General features: G+C 48.9%; 1 protein-coding gene across 1 annotated transcript in view; it reads left to right on the forward strand.

The window, feature by feature from the left end:
- The window catches only part of LOC147663182 (glycosyltransferase 1 domain-containing protein 1-like), a gene marked incomplete at its 3' end in the record, with an annotated part of 305,663 nt that overhangs the window by 226,139 nt on the left and 56,454 nt on the right, over positions 1 to 23,070 (forward strand). The window contains exons 5-6 of the mRNA XM_086950611.1: positions 6,740 to 6,776; positions 11,030 to 11,086. Of these exons, the coding sequence (XP_086806737.1) occupies positions 6,740 to 6,776; positions 11,030 to 11,086 (94 nt within the window). The remainder of the gene's footprint in view (positions 1 to 6,739; positions 6,777 to 11,029; positions 11,087 to 23,070) is intronic.

Raw genomic sequence — 23,070 nt, forward strand, 5'->3', positions numbered from 1 at the left:
GCACAGGATACCACAACCTCTTGTCACTCAGGAACTAACACCGTTGAAAGCTCAGATAGTGCTAATGTGAAATTAGTTCGTACCCCATGGCTATTAGGGGTGAAAACATTCTTCTTAAAATGAGAGCTGGACTCTGAATGCCCCACTGTGCTCCTCCGCCCCGGGCTCCCTTCTGAATCTTCAGTCACTACCTTTAAAATAGAATCAAAGGTAGCAGGGGTTGTTCTGTGCACCCTAGGTTAATCTTCTGTGGAAACATCTGCTGCGTCAGCATCAACCTCACGCACACCCACTTCACCTTCTTGCAGTAATTGAGGCACAATGAAAACATTGCAGCTTAATTCTCAAACATAGGAAGGTTCAAGCTGCCATCTCTATGTAAAGCCACGAGCACAGATCTCCTCTGCCTTGAAAGCCCTGCACTGGTTACCAGTTGCCAGGAGATCCTCACTCGAGCTGCTTTGTATCACACACAAAGCGATACATGTCAACGGACCGCCCTTTATCAGGAAGAAAATCAACAAATACATACAACAAGGAAACCTTGTAGGAAAGTAGGATCCGCTTTCATGGTCACCCCCACTGTTTGCTGGTGTCATTATGTCTGACTGGGGTCCTGATATTCACTCTCTGTGCTTCTCCCCTAAATTGGACATGGTGACTACTTAGGTACCCCCCAGATTGGCTACTAATGTACCCTTGTAAGTCCCTAGCATATGGTAATAAGGTATCCCGGGCATAGGTACACCAGGGGTCTCCCATGGGCTGAAGCATGTATTGTGCCACCCGTGGGAGACCACTTAAATTGTGACTGCAGGGACAGCGACGCATTGATGAGAGCTAATTACGGCACAGCCATGGATAAAATCACTGACTCCGTCACTAAGTGGCTGCGATTGCCCCTGTCCATGGCAGGGAGAATTTCGCTGATCAAGATGGTATTGATGGCCAAATTGCTGTACCTCTTTATTAATATACCGTACCCAGGCAGCTTATTCTTCAAAACACTCAGGACGCAACTCATGAGGCTTATTGGGGGGTGGGGGGGGGGGAACAGGCGCGCCTCAACCTGCGCACTATGACGCTGCCCTATCATCAGTGAGGATATCACGTGCCTAACTTCGAATACTATTACTATTGTGCACAGGCCCATTTCGCGCTGTATTGGTTCCACCCACCACCCTATATGCCCCACCTGGCGGTAGAGGCCCCCAGCGCCCTACCTCTTCACGTCGGTGAGTGAACACGGGCAAGATCCCTCCACTGTAGATTGCACGGTTGTGGCGTAAATAGCCCGTAAATTAGAGTCCCCGCTGCTATACTCTCCTAAGATGACCCTGATCCGAAACCCTTTGCTTGCTGTCACGGGTGAGGGAATTTGTCGTAAGATGCTCGAGAGCCTTAACTACTCTACTTGGGGCAATCTCTGTGTTGGAGGGCAAGTTCGCACCAAAGAACAATTATTCACCACACATACACCAACAATAATGAACGCATTCCTCTGTACTCGACTCCGTCAGAGTGTGAGGGCGGCAACCCCTGCATTTCCTGAGGAGCCGGCCACATTCGACCCCTTACATGCATTTCTGCAAGTGGACCCTCCCAGGCAAGCTGTGTCTCTTCTATATAAACACACGCAGGCAGCAAGGCCATCTCATGCGATTAGAGCCAGCCGAGAATGGTACAAAGGGACAAAGATCTGGAAGTCCCATTGTCTGATGATCAATGGGAACGTAGCTGCACACACACAGAAGCCATCACCGGTAATAGCAGATTATGTCTCTTATATTTTAAGTTTTTGCATAGATTATATCACACCAAGACCAGACTGCATGGATTTCACCTTGGGGAGGACGACAGGTGCATCAGATGCGGTGGGGAGGGAGCGGACTTTCTGCATCTGGCATGGAGTTGCCCCCATGAAGCAACCTTCTAGACACAAACATTTGAGGGGCTCTCAACTGTGCCAGGGATCCAACTGGATCCATGCCCACTTGTAGGCCTCCTGGGACTATCCCAGGACATCAACACACCGCACAAAAAAATTCTAGCTCTGGGGCTGCTTCTGGTGAAACGGCATGTGACTTGCCGCTGGGGGAGAGGGTGTGCGCCCAAATTTAATTGCCACCATGACCACATGGCAAGACAATCGAGGTTTCTATGCAGAAAGGTTACCCATTAAGTCACGCCCGAGGGATATCTGGAGCCCGCTTACCACTTATCTGTTATCACAAGGCAATACTGGTGATGGAGGATTGGAAGGAACCGCCACTGAGGCGGAGGATAATACTCAGCCTAGGGGAGGCCCCCCGACCTCTCAAGAAAGAATGGCTATGTAAGGGTTCGAAGTATGCTAATGTCAGGGGGACGCAGGAACCGTTTGAGGCTGCTCGGTGGAGTCTCACATGTATACAGAGGGGAGGGTTGGAACTGAAGGGAGGACCGTTTGTTTGAGAGTTTTAGCTCTTGTGTGCTGTGCCATCTAACGCCACTTGCATGGAGCATAGTGGTTACCTGCACCACACGTTGCTATTTTCTTCTGATTAAGAACTCGTCTGTGCTGAAAGGACTTGTGTTGGCATCGAGGATACTAAGGGGGGGGAAGTTACTGTTAAGACAGCATTGATATGGGAAGGTGGCAAATATTTGCATACAATGCAACTTCGGATTCGCCGAATGTATATTGCACTGATGTACCGTAAAGTGATTCAATAAATGTTTTTGAAACTTAAAAAAAAAAACATGGTGACTACAGGCCTGTCATTGCAGCCTGTGTCAGCTGGTGCTAGCACCACTTATGACAGATATATATATATATTTCCTTATATCTGAAGTCACTACACTTTAAACTTATAAGTCACTCCTAAGGCAGGACTTTCAATCCTAAAGGCAAGGTACTCCGTTATGAGTGCGAGGTTGGCCGTGCATGAGCAGGACACCCCTGCAACCTTCTGAGTCCATTCTCCTGGGTTGTAAGTGCATCAGCCATTACGATATATAGAGTGGCCATGCATCATTAAGAAATGGCTTTCTCTAAACTGGCTGTAACGCACTCTGTCGTGTTTGGTATCAAACATTTTGGAATAGTACCCCAACACTGTAAACAGTGTTGGATGTATGATTCCATGCACTGTAAAGCTCCTCCTTTAGGCCCTCAGGGCTCCTAGTACCAGTTTTCTAGACCCAGACAGAAAAATATGGATGCTGCCGACCAGAGGCACGAGTCTACCCTCCTGCCAAGCTCGAGCCAAGCTCGAGCAGGGAAAGGCTGGACAATAGGTTTCCTGTCACAAGGAGGTGTGACCTCCTCCCAGACAGGCTTTAGTGTGTTAGGCCAGGGCGGGGGCGCTTGCCAGCACCTCTAGACTGCTTTGAAGGGCACATTTGGTGCCCTCAATGCATACTCCAGTTGAAACCAGTTCAGGGAGCAGTTGGCTCCCACTCTGGCACGAAACTGGACAAAGGACATGGGAGTATCTTTCCCACTGTCCAGCTCCTCCTCTGGGAGGGACCCCTGAATCGTCCCAACTCTTCCTTTAGCGCACTTAAGGGCTTACATGTGGGTGGGTCCCTAGATTCAGTGTGGTACAAGATACAGATCTGAAACCACTTCACCTTCAACAGTCTGGCACCTTGGACTTCGCTTTGGGAACCGAGACTGCAATTGGGAAGACTCCTGCTGCTCCTGGTCTCGTCGTCCTGCCAGTCTTCTGCGTCATCTGTGCCTGTGCTCCATACAGGTTCTTCACAGGACCTGTGGACATCCAAGACAACCGAAGGAATCTTCCTTGGAGTGAAGGAGCCACTTCCCTGCATCTGCAGGCAATGCAACAAAGCTGACCAGTCTGCTGTTCCTGAGCTCCTACGGACTCCGAACGGTTCAGCAACACAGGTGGTGGTTCTGCAACTCCCTTGAGGCCTATGCTGTCTTCACAGCAAGTTTGAAGCCAGTATCCTCGTCGAAACTGCTGAAGCAGTACTCATGTACACCAGGTCGACATGCCGTTGCCAAGGCTTGTTGATTCTCTCCTCAAGAGATCTTTGAGCTCCAAGAAGCTTCAGCCTCAAGCATCTCCTGCATTCAACATCTTCACCTGCACCGGCATCCCTTGCACCGTGGGCCTTCATCCTTTAGAGAGCTGCCCGAAGTCCTCTTGCGACTCCTGTGCCCCCGGCCTGAGGGTCCTCTCGGGATCTTCTTTGGCTCCAGTGTGCTTCCCTGCGTGCTAGGGGCCTGCTCTAACTTACCTGCTTGCGGTGAGTCACTTGGACCTTGCTGGTCCCGACACTGCACTTTTTTCGATGATCACTACGTTGGTTGCCGTTGCCAAATCTTGTTGGTGCCCCTGAGGGACACTGACCCCCCTAGCTCTTAACATCCAATGTGGGACAGCTCGTGAACGGCTTCTGGTCTTCTACAGCATCGCCTGGTCCGCACAGCTGCAACTTAAAGGCCACCGTCAGCTCACCGGCAACTCCGACACCGGTCACTCCTGTGTAGCACAGACTCTGTCCCATCTGCTTGCCTGTACCTCTCAACTTGAATCCACCTTTGAATTCCACTGGACTCTTTCACCTTCTTCGCCAGCGGCATCTTTTCTGAAGTCCTCCATTGTGGTCTATGGCGGGTACCTATGTCACTTCGCACCTATGCACTTGGCTTTCCTGGTGTAGGTATCCTGGTTCCTAGGGTATCCACGGGTGGGGTGACTTTCCAACCTTCCATCTTCCATGGGGTGTCTTTATGGTCTGCTGGGAAGGGTCAGTTTTCTTTAAAACTGCAACCACAACTTACCCATTGACTTGTATTGAACACACAGTTGTGTTCCCACTCGGCACACAACCTTTATGGGGTTCTTAGATACTCACCATGGGTGATTCTTTGGGTCCCCGGCTCTTCTATGCCTTCTGGGTCCATTCTCGACTTAGGTCGTGGTTCGCATTCCACTATTTTACTATATGGGTGGGTCTCCCCCTGGAACCACTGTGTATTTGTGTTACTTACGTGTTCTAATATCAAATTATTGTGTGTATTGTGGTTGTATCTCCGGTTGGAGATATTGCAATGTGTTAGTGTTTATAATAAATGCATATTTTTATAACTACACTGTGTGGTCATTTTTCACTTACTCTACACCATAAGATTAACTACCTGGAAAACAAGCTGTTTTGCACTCCTTCTGGACTAAGCCTGAAGGCTGCTCTTCACAGCTACCACTTGGAGAGCCTTCTATGGTTGTGTAAGACCACTAAAGTCACCATAAGGTTGATCTAGATTAGTGCAGGGTGCAGCACTTACATAAGTAAACACCATATACTAAGCCAGCCTCCTCCAAACCTGCTCTAAAGATTATCTCTTCACCTCATAATTCCTGCATAGAAGCTAAGAAACACGGGTGGAACATCTTTCTCTGTTTGCTGAGATGCCTCAGGGTAGCCATGCGCTTTATAAATGTTAATTAATAATAATAATAATAAAGCTGCCAAACTATGGAACTGCCGACCCGCAAACAAAAGATCTAACGACAACCATCTTATCTTCAGGAGATTAGTCAAGAGCTGGCTCTACCCCACATACCAACTCTACTCTCAACAGTGTACCACAATAGTATACTCAGACATAAATAACTAGGCTTCTCACGGTATAGACATGAAGCTGTTGCTATATATGTGCCCTTGTACATTGAACTCTGCTTCCTGTTACAAGCAGCTATGCTCATATAAGGAGAAAATATATATTACAGCAGAAGAGACATGTATATCCGACATTATCATAATTGCTGCTTCTATGTAGTTATAGGTGCATATATAGAAGAGTTTATGGCTACTACTAAAACTTTAACAAGTGTCATGACACAATTTGTAGACCTCACCACAAGTTAACTGTGCACATCCTACTATATTAAAAATGACTGCTTCTGTGCACCTATGGATATTTATATAGAGACTATCCAGCTATTACAACCTTGCCAAGTGTCATTTGTATAGAATATATAAGAAATCCTCCTTTCAACTTTGTTGTCCATCCCTCCACTCTCTGACCCTATCCTAAACGTTTCTAAGTACTATGTACCCCAAAACTTCCTACTAAAAGTTCCCCTTTTTTAACGATGACACCCAACTATAGACAAACACTATTTATAAAAGCAATTTACTCCTTCCCCTGACAAATCCATTCCCATCATTCTGTCCCTACTCTAAACTGTACTAAACACACACAAATTCAAGAGCACAAACCTAACACAACTAATACACAAAGGAATGAAAAAACAATATATAGATACAGGTAACTAATCTATTAACTTCTAATGTTGGGCTCCGGAGTAGCGTGCTACTCGACCCAAGCGCTTCACCACCTAGTTAGGGGTCGTACGAACTATGTAAATACAATCTACAATCTACAATTATAGTTGTGTCGCTGCTCCGTCCCACTGTGAGGCGTCAACCAAAGGCTGGTTCTCTTCTAAATTTCAGTTTTATGATGATGACACATTAGTTTATTTTACCCAGTCTCAGGTGGTTACACTTTGAATTATGTTGTAGCATTTGTATAGTGGTTTCCTACCCCACACAAAACCCCACAGTGCTTTCTGAGTGGGTGAGTAAATAAGTACCGTTTGTTGTGCGTTGTTGGAAGAGTGTAGGTTTGTGGTGTCCTTTAGGAGCGCTGTGGTTGGTGTCGACACTGGAGTTCAGAAATGTGCTTCATTTTGTTTTTTTTTCTTCTTTTTATTCACAGCCACAGTGCAGAAATAAAATCTACGTCCAGCCTCAAGGTAAGCATTTGAGAGTGTCAAGGACAGTCTCTTGGTGAATGGGTGCTCTTCTGACTGTCTCTGTCCCCCTGCTGTCAGAATCCCCAGGGGCTCTGGGTAGGGCCCCTTCTTTTTCCTCCATGAAGTGATGTCACTTTTCATGGTAAAGAGCCACCTTCATGTGTGTGCCTTGCATCTCACACTCCTCTCTGTGTCGGTGCTGAATGCTTTCAAGCTGCCCATTTCACAGGTTGAACACGACTCCATTATTGACAAAGTGAAACCTCATCTTGCTCTGTTCTGCTTCTCAGATCCATTTCCTCTGCTTCTGGGTCACCTTCCCTCTCTGCCCAACAACTTGGAAAGACTTTAATGCTCCTCTGTGGTTCTTCAACTAGCTCTAGTATAGTGTGACTCCCTCTCCATGGTCTCCTCTACACCCAGGGATCGCGCTGTGACTCCCTCTCCATGGTCTTCTCTATACCCGTGGGTCACACTGTAACTCCCTCTCCACGGTTTCCTCTACACCCAAGGATCGCGCTGTGACTCCCTCTCCATGGTCTCCTCTACACCTGTGGGTCACACTGTAACTCCCTCTCCATGGTCTCCTCTACACCCATGGTTCGCACTGTGACTCCCTCTCCACGGTTTCCTCTACACCCATGATTCGCACTGTGACTCCCACTCCACGGTTTCCTCTACCCACTGTGACTCCCTCTCCATGGTCTCCTCTACACCCAAGGATCGGGCTGTGACTCCCTCTCCATGGTCTTCTGCTACACCCATGGGTCACAGTGACTCCCTCTCCATGGTGTCCTCTACACCCAGGGGTCGCAATGTGACTCCCTCTCCATAGTTTCCTCTATACCCAGGGGTCGCACTCTGACTTCCTCTCCATGGTCGTCTCTACACCCAGGGGTCGCACTGTAACTCCCTCTCCATGGTCTCCTCTACACCCATGGTTCGCACTGTGACTCCCTCTCCACGGTTTCCTCTACACCCATGATTCGCACTGTGACTCCCACTCCACGGTTTCCTCTACCCACTGTGACTCCCTCTCCATGGTCTCTACACCCAAGGATCGGGCTGTGACTCCCTCTCCATGGTCTTCTGCTACACCCATGGGTCACAGTGACTCCCTCTCCATGGTGTCCTCTACACCCAGGGGTCGCAATGTGACTCCCTCTCCATAGTTTCCTCTATACCCAGGGGTCGCACTCTGACTTCCTCTCCATGGTCGTCTCTACACCCAGGGGTCGCACTGTGACTCCCTCTCCATGGTGTCCTCTAAACCCATGGGTCACACCGTGGCTCCCTCTCCATGGTGTCCTCTACACCCAGGGGTCGCACTGTGACTCCCTCTCCATTGTCTCCTCTACACCCATTGGTTGCACTGTGACTCCCTTTCCATGGTCTGCTCTACACCCAGAGGTTGCACTGTGACTCCCTCTCCATGGTGTCCTCTACACCCAGGGGTCGCACTGTGACTCCCTCTCCATGGTCTCCTCTACACCCATGGGTCGCACTGTGACTCCCTCTTCATGGGCTCCTCTACGCCCAGGGGTTGCACTGTGACTCCCTCTTCATGGTCTCTACACCCAGGGGTCGCACTGTGACTCCCTCTCGCATGGTATCCTCTTTGCCCAGGGGTCGCACTCTGACTTCCTCTCCATCATTCACAGTCCAAGGTGTCCTGCTCCCATACCTAAGGGACTCGTAGTCACGCTCTCTCTGCTGGTCTTTCTTTCTGCGCTCTCTCCTCTTTCCACACTGTCTAATGCGGTCATTGTTATGTCATGTTGAGGTGTTTCTCGTGCAGTGTCTCCCCTATTTCCTCTGCACTTCGAGTCTCTTTTTAAGAATAGCGCATTGAACCCCGCTCCCTTTCCCCCTGTTTGCTTCTCTACTTCTGTCATCAAGGAATAGGGACGAAGGGCTTTTAAAGGTCCCGCATACGGACCCTAGAAGAAGTGATAAGCAATTGAGTATGCATTGTTTTTGGAATGGGGACCCTCACACCCCCAGCCCGCTGGGTGTCATGCCTCATCATCGGGCATGCTCCTCGTCTGGTCGGCGCTGCAATACCCAATGGGCGCACTACTTAGGGGCTCTTTGGCGGAGATCTTTTATTCCTTGTCGTATGGCGCAGTGGGTGTAAGGGGCCCTAGGAGTGTAGAAGTGCAAAAGTGTAGTTTCAGGTAAACCTTGTGAGTTAAAACAGGGAATTGGAAGAGTCGGGAAGACTCATTTCAATGGTCCTGCCTCCCACCCTGGGTAAAAACAGGTGTGGCGACTCTATGCAATTGCAGATTGTTGCGCTCAATACTTTGGTCGACATGTTTCTTGCCTGATAGTCTGGTGGATCTGGCGGACATTCTTCAGGACCTAATGAAAGAGTTATGTATCGTCACTAAAAGTGCCACAGAAAATCTTAACCTTTGAGCAAGCTGCGCTCAAGGTTTTAAAAGGGGTCAGACCTGAGGCCCCCCTTCATACCTCCACAGCAGAGTGGTCTGCAGTAAGATCTGTGGCTGATGACCCTACCGTAACCACCAATCAGGCTGACAAAGGGGTGCGACTGTAATCCTGTGCACCAGTGATTATGATCCTGAGTGCCTTCGCCAACTTAGTAACGATAATGCCGTCGGGTATTGCAGCTCCGACCCGACGAGGAGCACGCCCGATGATGAAGCATGACACCCAGCGGCTGGGGTTTGAGGACCCTCATTCCGAAAGGAAAGATTCCCCGTCCCGCCTCTCGTTAGCACCCTAGGATCCCGCTTTCTCCTTTTCTACCTTTGCTCTCCCCTTAGGAACTGCTTCACTACTACCTCTATCCCCTCCTATACCTGCTTCTCTCTCTACTCCTTTTTCAGCGACCCACAGTATGCCAGCCAATGCTTTAAATGGGCCGGTACTCACAGGTGCGGAGTACCGGCACTTCTTATTGTTATCACTCTGAGTACCAGCACTTCTTATTGATATCACTCTGAGTACCGGCACTTCTTATTTTTATCACTCTGAGTACTGGCACTTCTTATTGTTATCACTCTGAGTACCAGCACTTCTTATTGATAGCACTCTGAGTACCGGCACTTCTTATTTTTATCACTCTGAGTACCGGCACTTCTTATTGTTATCACTCTGAGTACCGGCACTTCTTATTGTTATCACTCTGAGTACCAGCGCTTCTCTACTGCTGAGGAGAGTACCGGTGCTCATTAAAGGATAGGCGCATTGCTGCCTGGGCTGGTAACCTGTCTCTGAGTCCAAACACTTCTGCAGCCCTGAGCCGAGCCCCGCTGGTTTGCTTGATATCCGGGTGTTCATCATCAGGCTGTGTTGAAAGGAATCGAGGCTGCCCGGGGACAGTGCAATTGAGAAGCCATGGGAGGTGAGGAGGTTAAAAGGGCTTTAATCCCATCCAATTCGTTTGTGCGCGCGCCTGCTTGTGTTTGTCTGTTTACCTGGGCGTGTTTTCGTGTTAGAGAAAAGAGGGAGGAAAATCGCGACACAATCGGGCGAATTTTAAAGGAAATGTGTGGGATGCTTTGTGTGTTTCCTTCTGTGTGTGTCTGAGTGCTCGAGAATATATAGTATTTGCCAAGTAACAGCAAATAACAGAATTTGAGCTGAAAATAGTGCAAAACTAGGAATTGTTAAAATATCACTGTGTTTGTCTTTTGTTTTGTGCAACGATTTAACCTATTTTGTTCTTAAAAACATTTCTCATGTGTTTTGGTTTGAGCTACAACTAGTATGTCATGTCCTGCCTTTGGCCACGCCCCTAGCCCCGCCCACTCGCCACATTTAAAAGGGTACCTGCACCATTTTTTTCCCATTTAAAGCACTGGTTCCAGGAGTGTCCCTGAAAGCGAGCATTTCATCCTTTGGTTTAAAACCGTCCTCTTACCAACATTTTCCTTACACAGGTATTGTGTCCTCTTCTTTAATAACTAATTAATGTATACATCTCATTTACCTTGAAATTGAATGTTGGCCTCCAGCATGACGCAGACCCAGTAGTGAGCCTGGAGGGTGTAAATTCAAAGTCTTAAATCTTGCAGAACAGACCGCTTGTCATCCCCCTGACAGACCCCCGAGGGCCACCTTTGTCCAGCATCCCCTGCTGCAGGTGCGGTCCACCTGTGCCAGGTGTGCAGGCGGTGGGTCTCTTCCGGGTCACGCCCCTCCTGCTGGGGAAGCTTAGCAGTGTCCTGGCACCTGATGTCTTCGAGCTGGGGAATAACACTGCACTCTTCTTCTTCCCTTAGGGATACTCACCTCCCCGACTCCAGCCTTCAACTTCGAGGCGTTCCTGCGACGCACAGGTACCTTCTGCACTCTTCCTGCTGAAACGAAGAATAATACTCTTTGTGTAATAATCATTTATCCGAAATGTGTCATTGCCTTTGTCTCTAAGTGCACAGCGTTCGGTGTGATACAAACCTTCTTTCACAGAGATGATGGTATTCCTGTGATAAATTGTCTTTATTTTACAGAAGTTGCACCTCCAATGGGATGCTGTTGTAAGTGAAGGTCAGAGGCCGTAGTGTAGGTTATAAGAAGGTTTATTAGATCTTAGTTTCAAGTAGGTAAGTAGATAGCCACGCCCCCACCAGGAGCAGTCGCACCAGCACTCTCAGCACCCTGCGTGACGTCAGTCCCTGCCTGAGCAGCAGGGGCTTGGGAGCTGAGGAGGATGCTTTAAGATATCAAGGTACAACAGATGCCTCGGCTGAAGCGGATTCCTTTCCTGCAGATAATTAGTTTGACATTACAGTGCGTTTAGATATTGGAATCCCCAATCCATTTTCAGAGCCTGATCATTGCGTGTTATTGATGCTGAAGACTCTGGTTCCCGTCCATGCCCTTTATCTGCACCTTGCAGAGAGTGTTTCAATAGTCTCTCACTTCCATAGATACAGTTTGTTTTGTAGGTCGAGCCTGGCGGCAGCGCGCATGCGCTGCTCGCTCCGCAAGGCAGGCTGTATTAGGGTATGTTGTTGAAGCGTCTCCCGCTCTCCGCCCATATTTGTCATTGGCTTTGTTTCATTGTCCTTCTTAAATGGTGGCTTCTGATTCGTAAATGGGCTTGTTAGTACTGCCTTGGTATCGCCTTGTCTCCATTTGTTACGTCCCATAATGATTGGACCTTTTACTTGGTTGGTTACACGGCCTGCTTTATCTATGGGGTGAGCACTATTTTTGTTATTGCCACCAATTGGGACAATGGCGGCTGCTTTTTGGGAATTTGCATAATGATTGCGGCAACTGCTTTAGGGACACCGCAATCATTTTCAATTTTAATTTTATTCCTTGTTTATGTTCAGCACGGCGCCCACTTCTGGGACACCGCATTTTGTTTAATTTTTTTAACTTTCATAGTGAGCGCAGTGCCCGCTTCAGGGACACTGCGCTCTCTTGGTTTATTATTTGTTTTTACTATAAAACTGAGTGCGGCGCCGCTTCAAGGACATGGCGCTCAGTGTTAAAGTTTTTAAAAAAAAGAAACCAAGCTTGGTGTCCTTGAAGCGGCGACGCGCTTAGTTTTAAAGTCAAACAAACATTTGCGATGCAATAGATATTGTATTTATGTGAGTTTAAGCTGTTAGCATTGTCATTTACAATGCAAATAGCTTAAACTCGCATAAATGCAAGACCTATTGCATTGTAAATGCTTGTTTAACTATGAAAAGATTGCTTTTTTCATAAAATGTCTGTATTGTTCACTTCATAACTACTTTCGTTCTCTTCTTTTCGCTATACACTACAACATGTTATAATGCAATATTTGAATCAATCACTCATTATTTGTAAAACGCGGCTTGTCCCGAGGGGGTATACAGGCACTTGCTGTAGGTCTCATTCGAAGAGCCAGGTCTTGAGCCCCCTCCTGAAGTCGGTCAGCATGGGCGAGGTGCGGAGTTGGAGAGGGAGGCTGTTCCAGGCTTTTGTGGCAAGAAAGGAGAAGGAACAACCTCCGGCGTGGCAGCAGCATACAAGAGGGATCTGTGCGAGTAGTGTTGAACATAGGTTCCTGAGGGGCGGGGGACGTGCAGACGGTGGTTCAGGAAGGTGGTCCTAGTTCATGGAGGACTTTGTAGACGTAAGACAGGAGCTTGTCATGGCATCTCTTCTGGACCGGGAGCGAGTGAAGGTCTTTCAGGTGCTGGGTAATGTGAGTTCTCTTGGGCAGGTTGAGAATCAGTCTGGCAGCTGCGTTCTGGATCATCTGGAGTCTTTGCATGAGTTCTGTGGTGGTGCCTCCTTAGTTTGCGTTGCCGTAGTTCAGTCGGCTGGTGATGAGGGCATGCATTGCAGCCTTCCTGGGGGGGATGGGGAGCCACTTGAAGATTTTGCGGAGTGTGTTGAAGCATGCTGAGGAGATTATGTAGACCTGACATTTCATAGTGAGTACGTGGTCTATCTAGTATGAAGCCTAGGATTTGGACGTAGTCTTTCGATGTGGAAGTTGGTTCAAGTTCGGGATGGCACCAGGAGTCGTTCCAGATGGAAGTGTGTTTGCTGAAGATGAGAACTTCCGTCTTGTCCATGTTGAGCTTTAGACAGTTGTCCTTCATCCATACTGAAATGTTCTTCATGCAGTTTTGGAAGTTAGATTTCATTGAGGTCGGTCAGCAGACCGTGATGCAACGAGCTGTGTGTTGTTGGATTAGGAAATAATGTTAATGCTGCGTGATCTGACGATGTCTGCGAGTGGTGTCATGTAGAGTTAGAAGAGTGTTGGGCTGAGGGATGAGCCTTGGGTACCCCGCAGATGTTGTGCTTGGCTTGCGATGTGAAGGGAGGGAGGAGAACTTTCTGGGTGCATCCTGGGAGAAAGGATGCCATCCAACTCAGTGTGTTGTCTGTTATACCAATCTGGCGTAGGCGGTCGATGAGTGTGTGGTGTGAGACCGTGTTGAAGGCCACGGAGAGGTCATGTAGCATCAGGGCGGCTGATTCTCCTCTGTTGGGTAGGGTTCCAATGTCGTCTGTTGTGGCGATCAGAGCTGTCTCGGTGCTGTGGTTGGGTCTGAACAGAAGGCAATACATAGTTAGTCTCAAAATCAGTTAAATTTCATATTTAATCATACATATGGAATTAACATAACACTCAACTTACTTGCTGGACTCAGTAATGCAGCATGCAGTCTGACCTAGGGCCGCCACAACAGAGTTGTACATTTTCTGAGTCCACTTTATGCAATAGGTCAATGTGAATTTGTTTTATATGAATTAGAAAAGCATCACTGGCTCAGCTTCAAAGACAGCCATCATATTTAAGGAAAATACACTGTAATGGACTGGATATTGCAGGCCTTAAAGCTCTACGGCAAGGTGCACTTTATCCCATTTGTAGACATATCTGCATGGGCAGATATGCCCCTGCAAAATCTAGTCCATTCTTGGATACTGTAAGTGCCCAGGGAAACCATAGAGAGTACAAGGGCTGGATACTTGTCATTACGAGTTTCCGAGCTCCATGATAACTTCACTGTGGACTAAGATTTTTGGTACCAACCATCTTGCCTTAGCACATCCTTACTGATGCCAGTTTTGGATTTATTATTAAGTGCACACGGGAGACCCTTAAGAGGGTCACCTGAAAACCTACCAAGCCCTGGTGTGATCTCTGACTAGTCTTAGCCAGCCTGCCACCACCAGGCATGTTTCTGACCTCATGAGCAGAGGTGCTTCACATCTCCTCCAGGCCAGGATGGCCTTTCAGGGCGGGAAGCTTCAAATGCGATGCCACCTTTGGAATGCCACCCAAGCAGCTCCAGATAGTGGTGGATACCAACTCCCTTTCCTGTTCCACATTTTCCTGGAGGAGAGACAGGAAAATATGTTAAATTAGAAGGTGGGTCCCCATTCAGCCTTCACCACCCCTAAGGTGGGACAGGCGAAATGGAGCCCCTTTTTTCATTTTCCTCCATCTTGGTTTGAGTAGAAATTGGCCAGTTAGGGTAAGGGTAGTGCCCCTTCCCACAGGAATGGGTCGCTTAGAGGGAGGAGACACCCTAAAGGTAGGTAGCCCACTGGCTAATACCTGTTACTCCCTCAACATCCCTAAATGTAGTATTTATTTGGCATCCAGGGACCCTGAACTTGGATCTGTTGGACACAGAAAAGAAAAGGACAAAGAAGAGCTGCTGACCCGAGGACTGACGCCCTGCTACAGAAAATTGGTGCCAAATTCTATCTGCTGCCATAAGGACTTGACAATTGTGGTGTGCTGTCTCATCCTAGAACTGTGAGGCCAAGAAAAATGCCAAAGAATCGCTTTGGAGGGGAGGTACTGCTCCCCTGCAGCTGCAGTCCCCGAATCGCAGAATCCAGTTGTATCGACTTGCTGATCCCCGGCGACTCCAACATAGCCCTCGAACCAAAAGTAGTATACCAGCTCCGGATAGTCATATCTGTCTCCCAACATAATTTGGAAGTACCCGGATCTACCCGAGCCGTGCCGCACCAATACTAGGAGCCCAAAACCCTCTGCAGCGTACACCAAGGCGAAGAGTCCAATCCGGACTCCAACTGCACTGGAAGCAATCATCAGTAGATGAGAGGTGAGACCCATGAGGCCATCTTTGTGAGTGGCCTAGCTGTCCCAGAATGGCCTCTCCAAGCTGCCTTCTCCTAACCGCAGCAACATCTTGATGTGCACCACCCGACTGACCTATCTGCTTTGCACCTGGCCCTTCCAGCCTTGGTAATGACGATCCAGCTGTGCTTCCATGGTCCTGAGGCCCTTGCGACCTTCTCCCTTGAGTGGGACCCCCTCAGACTTACCTTTAAGTCTCTTTGTGCAGTGTTTTTTCAAGTGGCCCCCTTCTTCATAGCGCACCAGCTACCAATGACCTCAGCACCCTGACCGAATCTGGGCGTTCTCTAGAGTCCGCTGGTAGAACATTGGGCCTGGCCTTGTTAGGTGCTTTTTAGGTCTCCCTGAGCCAGCGCAAGCGCTGCTCTGCAAGGTATTTAGTAAGTGGGTTTTGAAAGTGCTACCCACAGGCTTTTGCTGGCCTCAAGCTTGCATGCATGTGCACGCGTGCAGCCGCCATCTGTCTTTCCTCCGTCTCGGGCGATCACTTTCACTTTGGTGATCATTTTCACTTTTCGCAGCTTTTCACCCCTCTCACTCTCACGCGCGCAGCTGCCATCTGGCATTCCACTCGCTCTCCTATGCCTCAACGCATGCTCCTCCCCCTCCCCCACCACAGAGCGCGTCTCACGCACGCTTTTCAAATGGAGACAGCAGGCGATCACTTTCACTTTTCGTGGCTTTTCACCCCTTTCACTCTCACACGTGCAGCTGCCATCTGGCATTCCAATTGCTCGCCCATGCCTCAACGCACGCCCCTCCCCCTCCCCCACCACAGAGCGCGTCTCGCGTGCGCTTTTCAAATGGAGACAGCAGTGCTACCGTGCCTGTCCCAACCATTCAGATCGGCGGCCGATGTTCTACTACGTAACACAGACATTGAGACAGCACCATCACCCGACCAGTTCCGCTTGGGAAAACCTGGCTGTCACTACAGGGTGTGTTTCTATAGCCATTGGCCAGTTATATGAACCTCTCTAGCTGTCGCTGTATATGTGTCTGTGGTCAGCCAGAGGCTGCACTCCTGCTGCCACTATATGTGTTTCTGTGCCAGCTGGACCACCTCGCTTGCTGTCACCGCATGTGTTTCTGGGGTCGGTGCATGGTACCCCTTGCGCTGTGCATTCACAGCTGTACTTATCTCTCCCGCCTAACCCATCCTGTGCACGGCTGTTTCAGCTCCATGCACGCGCTGCACCGCTTTAACCTGCAGCATGTAAACTACAACCCTACCTCCCTGCACACCAGCTGCAACCCCTGCCTCTGTACCACACACCAGTTAATCCTGCCAGGGTATCACTCCACACATCTGTCGCTTCTCCTACTGTACACCACACTCTTCCCGTCAGCTTCCTGCTCAATCTACATAACACCAGTGGCTTAACACAAAACAGTAGAGGCCTCTGTAGATTGTAACGAGGGCCACCAGGACTCCATCTCTCACCGTTATTCTTAGGCCATGGATTGAAGGGAGTGCAACAGATGCCCCCACTGCAATGCATAGGTTTAATATATGCACTGCATACTACAATTAATCTTCTGAGAACTGCGCAAATCCCCTCCCTCCCATGCCTGTACAGAACACCCTTCTCCTACAACAACACCACTTTTATTATACAAAGGTTCACTTTGCTTAAGGCGCGTGTACATTAAGTGACTTGCCCAGAGTCACAGGCTGTTGAATCGACGCTGGGATTTGAACCTGGTTTTCCGTTTCCAAAAGCATCACATTTGGCCCTTAAGCCACATCTCACCTCCACCCTTTTCCTGTTGAGCTCTCAGTTTGCACACTACACCCTGCTGCTTTCACCTGCACTCTTCACCCCATCCCAGGACACTTCATCGCCACCCTTCTCGCAACTGCACAATAGTTCCAGTGCAGCATCTCACCTGTATACTACACGCCCTCGCCTGCCTCCGTCCAGTGCTAGGTCCTCATCAGGGAGCCAGGGGTTGCTAGGGGAGATAGCAACGGAGCCTCTGGCACTCCCCCCTCCTTGCTCGGATCTGCCACTTCTCTGCCCTGCCTCCACCCGCCCTTCCTTCCTTCTGATTGTTCATTGTTTTCTCGACCATTGTTCATTGTTTTCTCGGCCATAGTTCATTGTTTTCTCTGCCATTGTTCATGGTTTTCTCTGCCATTGTTCATTGTTTTCTCGGCCATAGTTCATTGTTTTCTTTGCCATTGTTCATTGTTCATTGTTTTCTCGGCCATAGTTCATTGTTTTGTCGATCATTGTTGTCTCGGCCATTGTTCATTGTTTTCTCTGTCATTGTGCATTGTTTTCTCTGCCATTGTTCATTGTTTTCTCGGCCATTGCTCATTGTTTTCTCTGCCATTGTTTATTGTTTTCTCTGCCATAGTTTATTGTTTTCTCTGCCATTGTTCATTGTTTTCTCTGCCATTGTTCATTGTTTTCTCGGCCATTGTTCATTGTTTTCTCTGCCATTGTTCATTGTTTTCTCTGCCATTGTTCATTGTTTTATCGGCCATAGTTTATTGTTTTCTCTGCCATTGTTCATTGTTTTCTCAGCCATTGTTCATTGTTTTTTCTGCCATTGTTCATTGTTTTCTCTGCTATTGTTCATTGTTTTCTCTGCCATAGTTCATTGTTTTCTCTGCCATTGTTCATTGTTTTCTCGGACATAGTTTATTGTTTTCTCTGCCATTGTTGTGAGAAGTTGGCCTGATATGTAGTGTTTCCAATTCTGGAACCACTTGGTATCAGTCCAAACAAACCCCAAAGATGTCTGGTTGTAAGTCAACCTTGTTAGACAAGCTATCCTAGTGGTAGCATGGACTAAGCAGCCTTAAAGGCTTAACTTAAGAGGTCGTGTTAAGCGAGCTGTTTTACCACATACAATCCTGTAATCAAATGAAAGGACACCACACAAGTATATATTATAAAAATATATGTGTTTATTTCTAAATTAATCCCCAGTACTCTTTATGAGGAAAGGGGCACAAGCGTTAAATCAAAAGCACAGTATAACATACAAAGTTGCACAATTATGGATGAGGCCGGGTGGCCACTCAAACCATATATTAAGAAAGTGGTATAAGAGATACCAATCGAACAGTGGTTAGGCCTAGGGCCTAGAGAATCGCTGGGAGCAGTCAGGACTAGCAATGCTGAAGTCGGGAGTAGCCCACGGAATTCGGGTGCAGCACGGAAAGTGCGGCTTGCACCAATGCAATGTCAATGGTGCGTAAAAGTTACACAAAGTGAGTTTAAAGATACTTCCGCTGAACCTAGAGGAACAAAACTTAAGACACAGACCCTAGAGGTGTGTACCAGTGTAGGAACACCGGCGTTGCAATGTTACCTCACCCACAGGAAGTGGGTGCACAGGGTCGAAGTGGCGTCGGGTTTTGACACGCAGGCTCTTGGTGCTTGGAGCTGAAGAAGCTGCAGGCGATGGGAAGCAAAAGTGTCCGGTGTGATCCAAGGGCGGATCGAAGTCGAGATGTATCTGAAAGCAGAGTGGATAGAGTCTGGGTCACTCAGCAGTGACCAGGACGGAACCAGGCAATGTCGGGCGCAATCAGATGGTTGTCGAGAGGCTTCTCTCCGCTGTCACGTGGGCTCTGGGGCATCTGTGATGTCCAGGAGCAGGTCACGATCTGTCCCACGCAGGCTCTCGCCGTCAGCACCGTCGGCTTCAAGATTGCAGCAAACAGCACTTGGCAAAAGCAATCCACGCGGAACCGGGAGATTGCTTCTCACTTGAACCAGGAGGGTCAGAGTGGGGGCTCCTTTTCACAGGAGCAGGTGCAGATCTGGAGCAACCAGAAAAGCAAGTCGTATTCAAGTTTTCGTCGGCACAAGGGCCACAAGCCAGCTGGCAAGTGACCGGGCCAACGCGTCGAGCCAACACAAGCAGAAGGGCCCCACGCAGCACTCGTCGAGTGTTGAGGGGTTAGCTTTGGTGCAAGTGTAGCTCGGGGTGGGGGCTTCTCAAACCCCGGTGTACAGCTTCGAGGGTCACTCGTGGGCTGCACGGTCAGCGTCTCGTGGCCTTTTCAAGATGGCGTGCCCCACGCTTCCGGTCGCCTCCACGGGTCTCAGCTCTGCAGGGACTGTGGATCGGGCTGGGAGAAGGCAGGCAAGCTTGATCTCGTCGATCTCTGTCGCTCGAGTTCCGGCGGGAACTGCAACAAAGCAAGGGTCGAGGGCTGGATGGTGCCTGTATGCACAGGGTGGTCACTCCTTGACCACAAGGGAGATTCTTCAGTCTTCTATGTTGAGTAGAATGTCGAAGGGTCCAGAATTCGTTTCTTATGTTTCTTCAGGATGATCTCCGTTGCATTGGCACTGCTCCCACTCTTATTCGAATCTGAGGGGTGGATCTCCTGCTAGGTCCCTCCCTATGGGTGGGACCAGGAAGGGGGGCGGTTACACCCCCTTTCCTTTGTCCAGGTCACACTGGAGCTGGGGCTGGGATGCCCCAGAACCGGTTTGACCGGATTATGCAAGGGAAGCCTTGTGCTCCCCAGGCACTGTCTGGTTTCTGTCAAACCTCCCTGCTACAATCCACTATCTCCTGTCTGGGGTGGTGTGACACCTCCCTGTGACAGGAAAGCCTTTGTCCAGGCCTCCTCTGCTGAGTTTCGGTCAGCAGCAGGAGGTCAGACATGTGTCTGTGGCAGACGCATCCATTTTGTGGATCTGAGGCTCTTTTAAAAATCAACCGCGTTTTAGCAAAAGTAACATGTCGTCCCCTCTAGAGGGGTGGAATGCTACCCCCGTCGCCAGGACTGGCGAGGGGGTAGTATTCCAATTCGTATGACACCTTACACGACATGTTTTGATAAAGCCAAACCAAAGTTGACATATAACCGCGAGGATTATAATGCACTTAATAGTATATGGTTTGGCATTATCCCGGAACAGCTAAGGGAATTGGTCCCGACAGCTGCAGACAGGCTCAGCTCATGCTAGAGCACCATCTCACATTAAACCACGCATTAAACCAAGTAGTGTGGCTCACTGGTTAGAGGCGGCAGACCCGAGAGCAGAGGACGGCCCGGGACCAGGGTTCGATTCCCGGCGCGGCAGGTTTCTGGACCAGGGTCAGCGGACTCGATAATTCTCTCGCCTCGGTGCCCACTCTGATCAGCGATCACACTCGGCAACTCTGGGCATTAGCTTGCCTCATCTTCACTAACGGCCCCACCAGACCGCCGGGGATGCCTGGTCTCCCCCTGGAGATACCCATTAAGGGACCATCTCTCAGGGAAGCCAGGAAGGGTTTCGCAGCGGTCGAAGCGCCTTGGGACCCTCCGGGTAAGTAGTGCGCTATATAAATGCCTATACATACATACATACATACTCTGCCTTCAGGATTGTTAAGGCCTGCCATAGGAGTGGCTCACAGGTTTATATGTGTCCAGATAGGTTTAGATATAGGCATACTATATCTAAGCAAGGGGCGATTACACCACCTTGCCCCAGCTGAGTGATCAGCCAGTTGTGTCAATTTTAGATAGCCAGCCAGGGGTGGCAAAAGATATGCTGCAGCCCCTGGTAGGCCTTGGATGCACCTATGCCCTGGGCACCTATAGTGCTCTGTATAGGGGCTGATAAGGTAACCCAAGCCAATCTAGTTATGCACCTAGGGTACATGGAATCCATTTTACAGGGAGAGCAGATAGCCTGGGGCCCTGATTAGCAGGGAACCAGGCCAACTAAGTCGAAAACCAGCTAAACACAAGGCAAAAATCTGGGGTAACCATAGTCAGGTAGCCACCTTCCTACAATTGTTCATTGTTTTCTCGGCCATTTTTCATTGTTTTCTCTACCATTGTTCATTGTTTTCTCGGCCATTGTTCATTGTTTTCTCGGCCATAGTTCATTGTTTTCTCTGCCATTGTTCATTGTTTTCTCGGCCATTGTTCATTGTTTTCTCAGCCATTGTTCATTGTTTTCTCGGCCATTGTTCATTGTTTTCTCGGCCATTGTTCATTGTTTTCTCTGCCATTGTTCATTGTTTTCTCGGCCATTGTTCAATGTTTTCTCTGCCATTGTTCATTGTTTTCTCAGCCATTGTTCATTGTTTTCTCAGCCATTGTTCATTGTTTTATCTGCCATTGTTCATTGTTGTCTGCCTGACTTAGCTCATTGGGGGAGAGTGGCGGCGCCCTGGCAGGGATCAAAGCTACTGCCTCAATGGCTGAGCTCAGTGTGAAGGGGTGGGGAGCGCACACTGTGCATAGTTACACGGCAAGGGAATTAAGCCTGCTTCCCAGGAGAGGAGGTGGAGTGGGGGCGGGGGTACCGCTCTTGCTCAGGGAGAGCTGTGGTCAGCATATGTGCATAGTTGACAGGCACACGACCTCCGACTTTTTGCCTTCAGTTCACTGCACTGTGGTATTTGTAGTTTTCTTGTTCATGTTATAGGAACATTCAAGCCCCCGAGTGCCAAGTGCTGATGATTAAGTAGCCACGCCTCTAGGTGTCAGGTGAGACATTCGTAATGCATTGGTTCCCTGTGTTACTTCACACCTGGACAGTCCACCTCTTAGTGGACTCTCTTCAGAGCCTTCCACTTCCACACCTTGACTATCCACGGCTCTTTCCCACCTCATTGGCCCTCCACTCCTGATACTAGTCAATTTTCAGGTCTCGCCACCTAGGCGTCGCATGTTGCAAGACATATTATGGGCTTACCAGGAGCATACAGGGGACTGGAGTTTGCCCATTGGTCACCATTCATTGGCTTCCCTGCCATTCGCATTTGCCTGCTTCTTATTCGTGATCCAGCTTGTCAATCTTGTGTTTTGTTCCTCCCATGGTCGCCTTTGTGCTTCTTCCCCGCCTGCTCCCTGTTGCTCTCTTTCCTGTTGCTTCTTCTCTCACCCCCCCTCCCCTCCCCAAGTCCATGACCCCTGATCGGTAACTAATCACTACACATTAACTGTTGCATGGCTAAACACTTTTAAGGTTTCAAAAGCGAGACATATTGGCTATGCCAATGCTTGTTTTGTTTTTTGCTGTTTTATACAGCGTGAACTCAACTCTGAATGCTTTACATGAGCAAAACAAACAAGATGATGGACGGAATGTTGCACAATGGCAAAACATTCACCCCCAGTCACAGATCTGGGTTTAATCCATCGTTATTTTGCTCACCAAGCCACCCCAGTTCAGACATGGATATATGCAAATCAGTCTTGACCCTGTGCCTCATGGGAACAGTCCAGCCCGAACTGCCAAGCCATGTCTTCCCTGGACCGGAATCAAGCATCCTAGGACCGGTTTCTGGCTATCAGCCGTCCTAAGCCAGGATAGCTTGACTCCAGTGGCGTAGTGAGCATTGGACCCACGTCTGGGCATACCCTTCCCACATAGGGTGAACCGCAAAACACACAAGATGATGGACGGAATGTTGCAGAATGGCAAAACATTACCCCCCGCACCTCCCTGTCACAGATATGGGTTTAATCCATCGTTATTTTGCTCTCCAAGCCATGCTTTACATGAGCACCAGTTTTTTAGACACTGAGAGATTAAGTGCTTTGCCCAGAATCACCAAATGTTTGAGCCTCCCGCCATACTCGAACCTGCTTCCACAGCTTCAATGTTGGCCGCTCTAACCATTAAGCCACACCCCAAAATTGAATCTTGAAATCCAACAGTGTGATTTTATATGCATTTTTCTCTTTTCTCACATTCACTACAATGGTGCGTAATGGTGCACAAA

This window comes from Lissotriton vulgaris, unplaced genomic scaffold, assembly GCF_964263255.1.
Source record: "Lissotriton vulgaris unplaced genomic scaffold, aLisVul1.2 SCAFFOLD_976, whole genome shotgun sequence".
Taxonomy (NCBI): domain Eukaryota; kingdom Metazoa; phylum Chordata; class Amphibia; order Caudata; family Salamandridae; genus Lissotriton; species Lissotriton vulgaris.